Genomic DNA, 16,425 nt, shown 5'->3' with positions numbered 1-16,425 from the left:
TAGAAAACCATTGGGAACAATGTTTTGGAAAGGATATTCTGTCAGCAACCATAGTAGGGACAGTAGGATGCTCTAAGACCAAGGGCTCCAACAGGGAAAATGAGCTCAGTGAGGAAAGGAAACAAGGAAACGAAATACTAAATCAATCGTCTATATAACCAAAGCTACAAATTCCTAACCTTAATAATCAGGACAAACTACCTCCTTCATAACACAAGGTGCTACTACCTGATTTTATGAATAAATAAGTACATTGCTTTATCTTCTACCTTATATATTACGTTCATGAATGGCAGAGGCAAGGGACAGTGACATTACCCTATCATGAAGGACATTACCCTAGAGGCTGACCTTATATACATATAATCAGCGACCAAGCACTCTCTCCACCCAAGCTAGGATCAAGGATGGCCTGCCAATGGCTGCTGATGACCCAGCAGATATAGGTTCTCCCAAACACCCCATGCTTAGCTCACAATATGGTGAGGTTGCAGCAACCAAATGAAGTAACAGGTTTGAGCAGAACTCGAAACTCCAGTCTGGCGATCACCAGGCAAGTAGTTTACAAACAGGCCATCACAACTAACAGAGAGGCGAGGTGAATGCAGTTGAAATTTATTCAACAAGACAACAACCTTATATATAGACAGTTGAGAGCAAGAATGGCACAAAATCCATGACTGACGCAATATTCAAACAGCATAAACCATCCAATGGCAAGCTTAAACAGGTTTCTATTATCAGTGCGGGGTCGAGCGAGAGATAAAATAAGCAATAATATTACAGTGTATGTGGATGGACCAGCTTACGTACTAGGTTCTGGTAGCTGGCTTTGTAAACCAGGTTTTCGCCTACCAGCCCCACGTTCTCTTCCTGGCAATTCAATTACTGGCTCATATTGATTGTAGTCACCAGCTGTGGTTCCATTCGAATTGCTTCTTTTATTTCCAGAGAGATGTCAATTTCCTTCCTTTTATGTCGTTAGAAAAAATCTAAAACAATCTTCTGTACCTACACGAACCATTGGATTCTCTGGCTGTTGTTTTTTCTGCATTTGTTGTTGTAATACATCAGTTTGTTGTTACATGATGTCGTCGTCGTCAAAGGCTTCGAAGTAGTTGTTTTCAAAGTCGTCGTCATTGAACTCGTAGTTATTGAAGTCTCTGTCATTGAAGCCGTAATCATTGAAGTCGTTGTCGAAGTCGTCGAAGTCATCGTCATCAAAGTCATTGTCGCCGAAGTCATCTTCGTCGAAGTCATTGTCGCCGAAGTCATCGTTAGTCGTCGTCTTTGTCGTTATCAAAGTCGTCGAAGTCATCGTCACCGAAGTCATTGTCATCGAAGTCATCGTTAGTCGTCATCTTCATCGTTATCCAAGTTGTCGAAGTCATTATCACCAAAGTCATTGTTGTTGAAATCTTAGTCGTCGTTATCAAAGTTATCGTCGTTATCGAAGTCATCGTCACCGAAGTCATTGTCGCCGAAGTCATCATTAGTCAAAATCTTTGTCGTTATCAAAGTTATCAAAGTCATCGTCACCGAAGTCATTGTCGTTGAAGTCATCGTTAGTTGTCGTCTTTGTTGTTATCAAAGTCATCAAATTCCTTGCCGCTGAAGTCATTGTTAGTCGTCGTCTCTGTCATTATCGAAGTCGTAGAAGTCATCGTCTCTGAAGTCATTGTCGTCGAAGTAACCGTCAGTCGTCGTCTTCGTCGTTATTGAAGTCGTCGAAGTCAATGTCACTGAAGTCATTGTCGTCGAAGTCGTCCTCATCATCATTGTTGTAGTCATTGTTATCATCGTCATCGTCGTCTTCGTTATAGCCGAAGTCGTCATTCTCGTTGTCATTGTCGTTGTCGTCATCGTGAAATTTGACGTCGTCGAAGTCGTCATGGTCGTAGTCGTCGTAGTCGAAGTTGTTATTGTCGTTGAAGTCATCACCGTCATCATCATTGTCGTAGTCATGGTTCACTATTCTCTACTTAATCACACTTAGGAAGTTGTAAGCTCTGTCTGGGTTTGTATATCGTCAAGACTGGACAGAAAGAAATATTTAATTGAACATAATTCGGAGATGTTTAAGAGACGATTAACTAATGTCTTATTAAATAATCATCCCTTAGTTGACTACACCATTATGCAAACCAATTTATGTGACAAGTTCATTGATTTCGGTCTATGAAATAATCAACTAATTAATTGATTAATCATAATTAAGTTGTCTATGTGTTGCTATTGATTCTTGTTCTTATTATCATTAGTAAATATAAATGGCAAACAAAGTTTCATCATTTTAACTAGCTTCTTCAAAAAGAGCTTGCTGTGGCCTATTGGTAACGTCTCTACCTGGTGATCGCCAGATTGGGGTTTGAGTCCAGCTAAAAATCGTTAGTTCCTTTTGTCTGTGCAACCTCACCATCCTTGTGAGCTGAGGATGGGGGTGAGGGTGTTTGGGAGAGCCTATTGGTCTACCTGCTGAGTCATCAGCAGGCATTGCCTGGTCCTCCCTGATCCTAGCTTGGGTGGAGAGGGGGCTATGGGTGCTGATCGTGAAATTCTGAAAATGCAGCTGCATTTAATTCTGAAAATGCAGCTACATGAAATTCTGAAAATGCAGCTGCATGAAATTCAGAAAATTCCTTTGTATGACAATCCGAAGCAGATAAGTACGTATAACTTTACCCAAACCCTTTTCCGTTTTTCTTCTTCCCCCTTCGTCTTCACATCTTCCAGTGTTTATCAATCCATTATTCCTCTCCATCGTCACATAATCTCCTTTCCATTTCCTGGAATTTATATTTCTTGATATTTCTTTATTTGTTTCAGAGGACCCTTTCTTCCTCCTGCTTCTGTTCAGTAAACAACACTTAATCTTGATGAGGTTTTTTCAATTGGGAGTCGGAATTATGAGATCAGGCATTGAGTAATGTAATGTATTTTTAGAGTAAATATCTCATTGCTCTTTTACATATCAAGAGAGATTACTTAAAGGGAATATAAAGGTTGTATTGACCTATTTCATGCCTTGCAATCTGCTGGACTGGGATTCGAGTCCCTCTCAAGCTCGATAGTTTCTTGTAGTCTCTGCAACCTCACCATCCTTTTGAGCTAAGGATAAGGGCTTTCTGGGAGCCTATAGATCTACTTGCTGAGTCATCAGTAGCCATTGCCTGGCCCTCCTTCATTCTATCTTAGGTGGAGAAGGGGCAAGGGCACAGCTCATGTGTGTATATGGTCAATCTCTAGGCCATTGTTCTGCCAGCTAGTGCCTTGTCACTATCCACTCTGCCATTCACGAGTAGCCTTTAAATTCAAATCTTTAGAAGGATGGAGCAGATGTGATATTATGATGAGTGGAAAACAGAAGCAGATAGAGAATTCCAAATTTAGCAATAAATGATAAAGAGAAACATTATCATCGAAGTCTCCTGGCTAATATAGTGGTAACACGTTCGCCTAGCTTTCGCATAGTAGCAGATTGATCCCAGCCGGGACCGCGAGTTTAAGCTGTTCACTGGGAAGGCCACTGCTGTGGTTGGGCACCACAGTGGGCGGTTGGGCTTGCTCGGCTGAAGTTCTGATGAGCATCTATTCTGGAACTGAAACCAGACACCTTTAACCTTTTAACAATTGGGATAATGTAAATAGAACTAGAGAGAGAATACTTTTTAATATCCATAAAATTCCATTTTCCGTTTGTATAATTTTGTCTCGAATCATTTATCTTTCTTCTCTATCAATGCATTTCTTTTATTTAAAAATTATACTTTCATATTATCGTTTTTACGAAATTCTCCTTCGCTTCTTATCTCTGCTGTATTTCATTATACTTTCTTATTATGGTTATTATTTGTTATTATCATCTATCTTATATATATATATATATATACATACAAATATACACACACACATATATATATATATATATATATATATATACAGTATATATATATATATATATATATATATATATATATATATATATATGCAACAACAACAGCAACAAATGTATCCGTTTCTGATTCACTGCAGGACAAAGACCTCAGACATGTCTATATTCATGTCTGGGTTTGGTCAATTTTCATCATCACGTTGGCCATTGTGGATTGGTGATGGTGGGAGACTTGTCTGATCGCTCATATCGAACCAACCTAGTATGACTCTCCCTGACTGGTACAGCTTTGCTGATCATAGCGATACAGAAACCCTTTCACCACGTTTAGGTATCAACAGATTCAACACTCAGAAAGGAAAATGGACATCAGGAAATGAACTCTCTCTCTCTCTCTCTCTCTCTCTCTCTCTCTCTCTCTCTCTCTCTCTCTCTCTCTCTCTCTCTCTCTCTTTCTCTCTCTCTCTCTCATGAGCAGAAAGTCACAATCTTTATTCCAGTTTAAAATTTATTAATAGAAGGAAAAAAGCACTGATGTATAATGATAAACGCAGGTCAATATACATAATGTATATTCGATATAGAATTTTGAAATACTTTATAGATAGATAAATGAATAAATGAATAAATTAATAAACATATAAATAATTATTTAAAAGATAGGAATTGCGAAATAAAAATTGTTACGAAGTTGTTTTCGCAAGTATCGAAAATAAATCATTATTTACTGAGTATGTCAAAATTCTATATCGAATATACGTTATGTATATTCCCCTGAGTTTATCATTATACATCAATGCTTTTTTTCCTTCTATCAATAAATTTTCAACTGGAATAAAGATTGTGATTTTCCCCTCATGAGAGAGAGAGAGAGAGAGAGAGAGAGAGAGAGAGAGAGAGAGAGAGAGAGAGAGAGAGAGAGAGAGAGAGAGTTCATTTCCTGATGTCCATTTCCCTTTCTGAGTGTTGAATCTGTTGATACCTAAACGTGGTGAAAGGGTTTCTGTATCGCTAGGATCAGGAAAGCTGTACTAGTCAGGGAGAGCCATAATAGGTGGATCTGCTGTTAATGATCAGACTAAAGTCTCCCACCATCACCAATCCCCAATGGCCAACGTGATGATGAAAATTGGCTAAACCCAGACATGAATATAGACATGTCTGAGGTCTTTGTCCTGCAGTGAACCAGAAACAGATATATTTGTTGCTGTTGTTGTTGTTGTTGTTGCATATATATATATATATATATATATATATATATATATATATATATATATATATGTATATATATATATATATATATATATATATATATATATATATATATATTCATATATATACACATATATATATATATATATATATATATATATATATATATATATATATATATATATATATATATATGCATATATGTATTCCATGCAACTGCATGCAATCAAATGCAGCATGTATGAGAATAGTGTGAAAAACACGAAAAATGTGGAATGATATTTAAGCAGCTTATTCAAAATATATTCCTCGCCCCTTTCATGCAAAAATGGAAGCCTTGAACATCAGAACTAAATGGAAATCAGTGGAAGATAAAATATGAATAATTCTGTTAGGAAGAATGTTGTATTAAGTTTATCAAATTGCTATTTCAGTTTAGCAACATTAATTTGGAGCTATGATAAATCTAGTTTAAAGGTTATCTTATAACTGTGTTTTTATTTATTGGGTTTTAATACAGTTTAGGAATATTAATTTTGTTATAGTAAGGCGCAAAAATAAATGTAGTTTAAAGGTAATCTTACTTCTATATGTTTTTTAATAGGTTTTAAAATTCTCTGAAGATACATTAATTAATCAAATTTTATATTATCTAAATCTCACTTCTTATAACAGTATTGTTACTTATTCCATCTTAGACCTGTTATTCCCTAATCTTAGAACGGTATAAGCGGAAGAAAATTGATCAAGGACCGAAGAGACTTTGGAGAGGGGTGGCTTGAGGGTAAAAGTCACGACTGAGATGGTGTCCACGGCCATGTGTTGAGAATGGATGGTGGAGAGGGAGTGAGTAGGGATTAGGAGGAACCTATTAGGGGGAGAAGATCAAGAGGGAGACAGAGAAATAGATGGAGAGATAAAGAAATATGTGAAGAGATATGGTGAAGGATGATATGGAGAGAGGAGGTTTGGTGGAAGAGGATGCCTTTGATAGAAGGCATTGGAGAGGGCGCACCAGGCAACCGACCCCTTAATGTGGGTATAACACTGGGGAAGAAGAAGAAGAAGAAGAAGTTGATAAGACTGACGCTATGGTGAGGATGAAAGAAGGTAGGGACAGGAGAACAATACATGAAATTAGAGGAGAAGTTATAGACCAGGTAGAACAACTTAGATACTTAGGATCTACTATAAATCAGGAGGGAGGATGTGAGGCTGAAGTTGAGAATAGGATGAAAGCATTTTGGGAGAAGTAGAGGGAGGCAGCAGGAGTGGTAGGTGATGGGAAAATGCCAATCAAATTAAAAGTCAAGATTTACACCACAGTAATAAGACCAGTGTTAATGTATGGATCAGAAACCTGGGCTTTAAGACGAATCAAACAAAGGGTAAGCTATTGTGGGTTGCTCTTGAGCAAGAGCCCGTGTTATGCCAAAAATATAATTGAAAATCTTGATAAATCATCAAATTGTTTGTTATGGAATTCCGAAAATGCGTAACTTTAGGAATTTCAAGAATTTTCGTTTATGTTATAAATTAATAAACCGACAACAATTATTCGAAAATAAAAGAATTTCTTCTTGAAACTTATAAAATAAAAACTCAGCCTACGATTTTAAAGGATATTTAGAAATTACTTCAATTTCGCCCTATTCCAAATCTAGCAAAAATGTCCCCCTGTATAATATATATATATATATATATATATATATATATATATATATATATATATATATATATATATATATATACATATATATATAAATGTACATATATATATATATATATATATATATATATATATATATATATATATATATATATATATACATACACACACACAGACGATACGTTACCACATTAAACCCATCACCAGCCTAATCTAGACCTCACAGTCCAACACTCTTGTTTATCAAAGCGTTCAAACCAAGCAATTAAAAAATAAAAGATATACTTAACATAATCTCTAACCCATTACTAACACCCCTTCCCCAACAGCAAGCGCCCCCCCCCCCCCCCCGCACACACACACACTACACACGCAGACACTCTCCAATATTTTCAACAGCAGCAAAAAGAAAAAAAAAAACATTAGCGAGTTGAAAGAAACATCTTGTCACACGAGCAGCTCACGCGTGCTGGCAAATTGCTGTCAAGCCACGAATCAATACATTCGGGAAGAGAAAAAAAGAGGAAGAGAGGTTTGTTAAATGGAGACAGATGGGGCGGAGAGTGATGAAAGAGAGAGAGAGAGAGAGAGAGAGAGAGAGAGAGAGAGAGAGAGAGAGAGAGAGAGAGAGAGAGAGAGAGAGAGAGAGAATAGTATATACTAAATGTATCAGGTTATGTTTCATATATTTCCGTAATTTTCATTTTATATCGTATAGATTCGGATGTATTTGTTGAAAGAGAGAGAGAGAGAGAGAGAGAGAGAGAGAGAGAGAGAGGTGAGGGGAATATAAAGGTGGAATTTATGAAGGAGATAAAGATGTTTAAATGTAGTTAGAGACATTCACTCTATGATTGGCATCTCAGGGGGTCAATATGTTGTAAGTTTTTAAAGTCTAGCTCTATAAGATGAAGTTGCTTGCCATACGTCCATATTCCTTACTAGAATGGAAACCTGAACTAAAACGTCAAGTAACTGAATAATTGTATCAAAGTTTCAAAGGAAGGCAGTAGGAGTCTTGCAGATGATAAGTAATTAATACAAGTGAAAACTGAATGATTTTCTAACTTAAGATACAGTAAAATGCAGCCATTTTTTGGTCTTGTACAGGTCAAAGGCCTCAGACATGTCAATTCATATATAAGGATTGGCCAGTTTTCCTAACCAAGCTGGCCAAATTAGATTGGTGGTGGGAGATTTTTGTCTGATCGCTCACAGCAAACCACTTAGTATGGGTGACCCTGACTAGTACAGCTTTGCTGATCACAGAGTTACGCAAACCCTTTCACCAAGTTAGGGTATCCGCACTCAGAAGGGATATATATATATATATATATATATATATATATAGTATATATATATATATATATATATATATAAAATGTATATATATATATATATATTATATATAAATATATATATATATATATATATATATATATATATATATATATATATATATATATACGACCCTAATTTTAGAATGACCTTCCTGCAATATTTCCCCTTCATTTAAACCTATCCTCTACCAACCAAGAATCAGATCTAAACCTTCCATCAGTAGTAAGACCACACACTATCAGTAATTTCCCTCGCCATTTCTAAGCTTTACAAATGCATAGAGGCAAATACAAACCTAGTACGCATCCCATTCCTGAAATATCTACCGGGTCCATTCCTGCTCTTCGCATGCACACGATCAACAGACTATCACTGGCATTGTGAGTGTGCCATTGATGCGAATTCCCCAGGCGTTTAGGCACTCTGCCTTTATCACTTTCTATGAACAAGGGCAAAGATAAAAAGTGTAAATGTAGGGAATATGTTTTTATTTATTATTTTTTTTTTTTTTGCATCGAGCCCTACATTCAACATGAATATAAAAATTAGTTATTCTCCTTTGTTGCTTTGGGAAATACTTCGACAAAAACTTGACAAATGAATGATGTTATGAGTATGTGTGTGTGTATACTTGAATGAATATATATATATATAATATATATATATATATATATATATATATATATATATATATATATATATATATATATATTCATATGAGTATATATATATATATATATATATATATATATATATATATATATATTTATATATATATATATATATTTATATATTCATATACATGTGTTTATATACAGTAAGTGTATAAAAATGCACACATACACTCACACACACACACACACACACACACATATATATATATACATATATATATATATATATATATATGTATATACATATATGTATATTTATATATATACATATTTACATATAATATATATATATATATATATATATATATATATATATATATATATATATATATATATGTATGTATGTATATGGATAAATATCAACACAACATCGCGTTCAAATAGAAATGAATTTCTACCTCATACTTGGGATCGAACGATGGCCCCTTCTAATGAAAGGCCAGGTCGAAACCAACCATGCCACGAGAGGCCATAAAAGAAATTGGAACCTAACGCTACCCAGCTGTCCGAGGATTTACCTGGCGAGACATCAGTCTCTTACCAGCGAGTTTTTACACGACTAATATTGACTCATTAGGGGTAATTTGAATGAATTACTACCAATTGTGTCACGTGGTGGGCCATGAAGTCGGGTAAAAACTCGCTGGTAAGAGACTGATGTCTCGCCAGGTAAATCCTTAACAGCTGGGTAGCAGTTAGGTTCCGACTTCGTTTATGGCCTCTCGTGGCATGGTTGGTTTTGACCTGGCCTTTCATTAGAAGGGGCCAGCGTTCGATCCCAAGTATGAGGTAGAAATTTATATTTATATATATATATATATATAATATATATATATATATATATATATATATACACACGCACATATACCCAATAAGAATCTCTATCATCAACACTCCGAAAAATATCACACAACAGATAGCACACGCTCCCAATGCTTACAAAGAAAAAACCACAAATAAAACGTATTTATAAAAGAAATCTACATACCCCTCTTCTCTCTCCAATAGTCATATCTAAAATTTCAATTATTCCCCTCTGTGTGTTTTGAAATTAATTGACAAACGGAGCTACCAATACGTTGCCCTCGTGTACAGTGGCAATCATATATCGCTTGCTCGCGCTGAACGAGAACTCGCGCTGAACGAGAACTCGCGTTAACCGAAATCGGATGTAAACAAATTGGTTAGTGAGAAAGATTCTGGGAACGGCTGATGGGCCATTGGGTGGCTTCTATTTATGCGTTGCAATTATGTGATTAGATATTGGAGTGTTTAGTTATACTTCGGGTGATGATAAGTTGATATGGAAAAGATTAGATGCTTTTTGTTTATATATATATATATTTTTTTAGGTTGATTCCAGAACCAATTGTTGGTTCCAAACGTAAGAGATTATTTATCTTTTTTATCTTTTTGGAAAATGACTAAATGTTATTTATCTTTTTATTGGATGGGATAAGAGGTGGATCATTTAGTTATCTCATCCAACGAAGTTGGAAGGAGGTTATGTTTTCTCCCCTGTTTGTGTGTATGTTTGTGTGTGCAGTGGCCAGCGCTGTGATGGAAACTGACCAATCCCCAGAAAAGACTAGGGACATGGCTGGCGCCTTTGTCCTGCAAAGGACTAGAAAGAGAGAGAGAGAGAGAGAGAGAGAGAGAGAGAGAGAGAGAGAGAGAGAGAGAGAGAGAGAGAGAGAGAGAGAGAGAGAATATCTTGTTAAGCATCCAGACAAATGGAACAAATAATAACAAACCTAAGAAAATAGTGAACATGTGTTCTCCTTTAAGAACTCACCTCCATAAAGACTTCCGTTCACTTGCAAGCGCTAAGTGATATGGCGTTGGCATTTGCAATATTTATTACTAAAGTCATTAATATCGCAGGATTAATGTACAAGAGTCGTATACAAAGTTCATTAGGGTAATGGAATAGGGTACAAAAATATTTATTATTCTGTAACGTAATGGTTTTGGATTACGTTAAATAATGAACGCTTCGTTTGTAAGGTTTTGTAGCGGGCGAGGAATAGGATCGGGATAAAAAGGATAGGATTGGATAAAGGGATTGGATAGTGGGTAGGGATGAAGCTGGATATGTTTCGAAATATAAGGGGAAAAGGGAGTAGTATGTTAGGTTTTTGAAATTTAATGCCGTTCATGAATAGCAGAGGCAAGGGATAGTGGCATTGCCTTAACTAGCAGGAAAAAACCTTTCAGACTGACCATATATATATATATATATATATATATATATATATATATATATATATATATATATATGTATATATATATATATATATATATATATATATATATATATATATATATATATATATATATATATATATATCAACCACAATGGCATTTAATACCAAATTCTATCTTTGGAATATTCATCCACTGGAATTCATTTAAGGTAATAGCTTCTGGCTGGGCAGAGATTCGAACTTGTGCCACTCAGCCGATATCATGCCTGCGAGGACTCTACCAACTGAGCTATTAAGAGAGATATAAGTTTATGACAAGTCACCATACATATTCCTTTCGAATTCAGGAATCTGTTCTTAGCCTTGAAATAAAACCATCTCTTCCGAATCTCTGACCAGCCAGAAGCTATTACCATAAATGAATTCCATTGGATATATATTCTCATGGTAGAATTTGCTATTGAATGCCAATGTGGTTGATATATATATATATATATATATATATATATATATATATATATATATATATATATATATATATATATATGTATGTATATATATACATATTATCATCATCATTTCACATTACGCCTATTAACGCAAAGGGCCTCGGTTAGATTTCACCAGTCATCCCTATCTTGAGCTTCCAATTCAATACTTCTCCATTCATCATCTCTTACTTCGAGCTTCAGAGTCATCAGCCATATAGGCCTGGGTCTTCCAACTTTTATTGTGCCTTGTAGAGTCAAGTTGACCGTTTCCTTGTAGAGTCAAGTTAAACGTTTCCTTGTGTGTGTGTATACCTAAAAATTATATAGATCCATACGTACATACATACATACATACATACATACATACATATTTCTAAGCATACCCATATAGAAACATGTATAACAGTTTTTAAATGTATGTCTACACGTATGAAACATACATGAAACAGATCCATCCGTATTAGACCATGTTCATCAAAGAGTCCTCCATTTATAATTAATTGTTGACATTTGGAAAGGATTTGCTGGCATCAAATAATGGAGTGGGAGTTTGTTCATTATCAACGGAGATGAGAGAACACAGCATCCCTGTGGTCACTCCCAGTTCTGGCATCAGATACTATCATTAATGCAAGCTGGATTTAATAGGGCTTTCTATCTCTCTCTCTCTCTCTCTCTCTCTCTCTCTCTCTCTCTCTCTCTCTCTCTCCTCTCTCTCTCTCTCTCTAGGAGACTAATGTAGGTTTAAAAATAATTGACAATATTAATTCCATCTTATTTTTTCAAGACCAAATCAAACTTTAAAAAAAAACTCTAAGTTATTCCTGATCTCTCTCTCTCTCTCTCTCTCTCTCTCTCTCTCTCTCTCTCTCTCTCTCTCTCTCTCTCTCTCTCTCCTCCTGAGGCCAATTACAACTTGAGAATAAGGCCATATTGTTTAGTGGTAAGAAAAGACGAGACAGAGACAATTCAAACTTTCTTCTTCTCTCAAAGGTCTGTCGGAACCCGAGCTGAGTCACAAGATGGAGTTTCGTCTGACATCTTCTCTTTTCTTTAACTTTCTTTCCTTCTGTCTTAAGAAAAGAGAGGTAATTGATGTCGTTGTCTTACAGAGTTACAACGATTTTTTTTTCTTATTGCAGGTAGTAGGTTGGCCAGGGCCCCAGCCACCCGTTGAGATACTACCGCTAGAGGGTTATTGGCTCCTTTGAATGGCCAGACAGTATTACAACAGATACCTATCTTTGGTTACGGCTCGTTTTTCCGTTTCCTACACATAAACCGAATGGTGATGCCTATTCTTTCTACATTCTTCCCTTTCCTCATGCACTGAGATTACCAAAACAATTCTTCTTTGTTTAAGGGTTAACTACTGCACTGTAATTGTTCAGTGGTTACTTACCTCTTGGTAAGGGTAGAAGAGACTCTTTAGGAGAAGGACACTCCGAAATCAAACCATTGTTCTCTAGTCTTCGGTAGTGCAATAGCCTCTGTACCATGGTATTCCACTGTCTTGGGTTAGAGTTCTCTTGCTTGAGGGTACACTCAGGCACATTATTCTGTTATTTCTCTTCCTCTTCTTATTTCGACGTTTTTATAGTGTATATATGAAAGATACGCAAACTTCCATTTTTTCATTCAAGAAAGGAAGTATTACTAGTTTTCATTAAGTATTTACTATATATATATATATATATATATATATATATATATATATATATATATACATATATATATATATATTGTGTATATATACATATTTATATATATACATATATATATTTATATATATAAATATATATATATATATATATATATATATATATATGTAATGTATATATATGCATACACACTTATATAAATGTATTTACATAATATTAAATATTGTATATATACATATATGTATATATATTCATACACACTTATATAAATGTATTTATATAATATTAAATATTGTATATGTATATATATATATATATATATAGTATATATGTGTGTGTGTATATATATCACATATTCGTAATATACATATACAGTACATATATATATATATATATATATATATATATATGTATATATATCACATATTCATAATATATATATATATTATGTATATATATATATATAATATATATATATATGTATATATATCACATATTCATAATATAATATATATATATATATATATATATATACAAATATATATATGTATATATATATATATATATATATATATATATATATATATATATATATATATATTTACACATACATACATACTGTATATAAACACACACATACACACACAATAGGCCATGCGTGCGTTAGTACGTGTATGCACACACGTAATTCATCGCTAGTTTTTCAAAGGCCCCACTTCCCCCCCCCCCCCCTCCGTTCTCCTTCCCTAATTAGAAGCCTGTTGGATAAGCTTGTGTGACCCCATGTGTTCCTTTGCAATTAGATTTTTAGGTAATGGACGCTAATTAAGCTCTTTTTTTCCAAGCGGATTTAACCTTTATTGTCCCTTCTCAAAAGGACGGTTTTTGGTCGTTATGAATCCGCTCGGGGAAAAACCGCAGTGCTAATTCTGTTCAATTGGTCTGGTCGTTTCTCCATCGGGTCTTCTCTGGCTCATATAATCTATTTGTTTTTTAGTTATTTTTGTAGTTATTTCGAATGTTTATGCTTTTATCTGGATTATTATCTTATCTCCAAGTTTATTTTGTATGCTTCTGATATTCTCGAGCTTCAATAAAGGAAAAGAAACTATTATTCATTATTTAGATTTAAGACTGGGGTAACTGGAGATTTGAAATAACGATTTATATATGTGTAATTCTTTCATTACAGACATGATTATCACAATTAATGTTGTTGTTGTTGTTGTTGTTGTTGTCGTTGTTGTTGTCTTGCCCATATTAGCTGTAAATTTCGAGTTATTGTGCTATTACAAAGTTTGATTCCATTTTTTCTGGCTTAATAATAATAATAATAATAATAATAATAATAATAATAATAATAATAATAATATTAATAATAATATCTTATCATTAATATTATTATTTTCATTATTATTATGATTATTATCATTTTATCAAACCTAAGTAATGTGTCTATCTGTCATTTTACACACACACATACACACACACACGCATCAGCTTCTGCTGATGAGATTTCTAAGAATTGAAAGGCGAAAATTAGAATCCAAAATTATAGCTTAATAAGGAGTAGAAAAACCATTGGGAACAATGTTTTGGAAAGGATATTCTGTCAGCAACCATAGTAGGGACAGTAGGATGCTCTAAGACCAAGGGCTCCAACAGGGAGAAGTAGCCCAATGAGGAAAGGAAACAAGGAAACGAAATACTAAATCAATCGTCTATATAACCAAAGCTACAAATTCCTAACCTTAATAATCAGGACAAACTACCTCCTTTATAACACAAGGTGCTACTACCTGATATTATGAAGAAATAAGTACATTGCTTTATCTTCTACCTTATAAATATACATTACGTTCATGAATGGCAGAGGCAAGGGACAGTGACATTACTCTATGATGAAGGACATTGCCCTAGAGGCTGACCTTATATACATATAATCAGCGACCAAGCCCCCTCTCCACCCAAGCTAGGATCAAGGATGGCCTGCCAATGGCTGCTGATGACCCAGCAGATATAGGTTCCCCCAAACACCCCATGCTTAGCTCACAATATGGTAAGGTTGCAGCAACCAAATGAAGTAACAGGTTTGAGCGGGACTCGAAACTCCAGTGTGGCGATCACCAGGCAAGTAGTTTACAAACAGGCCATCACAACTAACAGAGAGGCGAGGTGAATGCAGTTGAAATTTATTCAACAAGACAACAACCTTATATATAGACAGTTGAAAGCAAGAATGGCACAAAATCCATGACTGACGCAACATTCAAACAGTATAAACCATGCGATGGCAAGCTTAAACGGGTTTCTATTATCACTGCGTGGTCGAGCGAGAGATAAAAAGAAAGCAATAATGTTACAGTGTATGTGGATGGACCAGCTTATGTATCAGGTTCTGGTAGCTGGCTTTGTAAACCAGGTTTTCGCCTACCAGCCGCACGTTCTCTTCCTGGCAATTCAATTACTGGCTCATATTGATTGTAGTCACCAGCTGTGGTTCCATTCCAATTGCTTCTTTTATTTCCAGACCGATGTCAATTTCCTTCCTTTTATGTCGTTAGAAAAAATCTAAAACAATCTTCTGTACCTACACGAACCATTGGATTCTCTTGCTGTTGTTTGCCTGCATTTGTTGTTACATGATGTCATCGTCCTCAAAGGTGTCGAAGTAGTCATTTTCAAAGTATTTGTCATTGAACTCGTAGTCATTGAAGTCTCTGTCATTGAAGCCATAGCCATTGAAGTCGTTATCGAAGTCGTCGAAGTCAAAGTCATCGTCGTTGAAGTTATTGTCGCCGAAGTCATCGTTAGTCGTCGTCCTAGTCATTATCCAAGACGTCGAAGTCATTGTCATTGAAGTCATTGCCATCGAAGTCATCGCTAGTCGTCGTCTTCATCGTTATAGAAGTCGTCGAAGTCATTGTCACCAAAGTCATTGTTTTTCGAAATCTTAGTAGTCATCTTCATCGTTATCGAAGTCATAGTCGTTACTGATGTCATCGTCGTTATTGAAGTCATCATCACCGAAGTCATTGTTGTCGAAGTCATCGTTAGTTGTCGTCTCCGTCGTTATTGAAGTCATCGTCACCGAAATTACCGTTAGTTGTCGTCTTTATCGTTATCAAAGTCATCGCAGTAATCGGCACCGAAGTCTTTATCACTGAAGTCATCTTTAGTTGCCGTCTTCGTTGTTATCGAAGTCGTTGAATTCATTGTCGAAGTAACCGTCAGTCGTCGTCTTTGTCGTTATCGAAGTCGTCAAAGTCAATGTCACC

General features: G+C 35.2%; 2 protein-coding genes across 2 annotated transcripts in view; both read right to left on the bottom strand.

Annotated features, from left to right (window-relative positions):
- The window catches only part of LOC137617627 (aspartate and glycine-rich protein-like), a 14,563-nt gene extending 13,215 nt beyond the window's left edge, over positions 1-1,348 (bottom strand). Inside the window, exon 1 of the mRNA XM_068347633.1 lies at positions 1,086-1,348. Coding sequence (XP_068203734.1) covers positions 1,086-1,348 — 263 coding nt within the window. The remainder of the gene's footprint in view (positions 1-1,085) is intronic.
- Positions 1,349-1,696: 348 nt separating this feature from the next.
- On the bottom strand, positions 1,697-2,761 carry LOC137617626 (transcription initiation factor TFIID subunit 11-like). The gene is made up of 2 exons (XM_068347632.1): positions 2,683-2,761; positions 1,697-1,971 (listed from the first exon to the last, which is right to left on the bottom strand). The coding sequence occupies exons 1-2, from the start codon at positions 2,759-2,761 to the stop codon at positions 1,697-1,699; spliced, it is 354 nt and encodes a 117-aa protein (XP_068203733.1).
- Positions 2,762-16,425: the final 13,664 nt, after the last annotated feature.

The sequence above is a fragment of the Palaemon carinicauda genome, chromosome 23 (assembly GCF_036898095.1).
Source record: "Palaemon carinicauda isolate YSFRI2023 chromosome 23, ASM3689809v2, whole genome shotgun sequence".
NCBI lineage: Eukaryota > Metazoa > Arthropoda > Malacostraca > Decapoda > Palaemonidae > Palaemon > Palaemon carinicauda.
The sequence above is the reverse complement of the archived record's forward strand: the minus strand, read 5'-3'. Positions and strand labels throughout refer to the sequence as shown.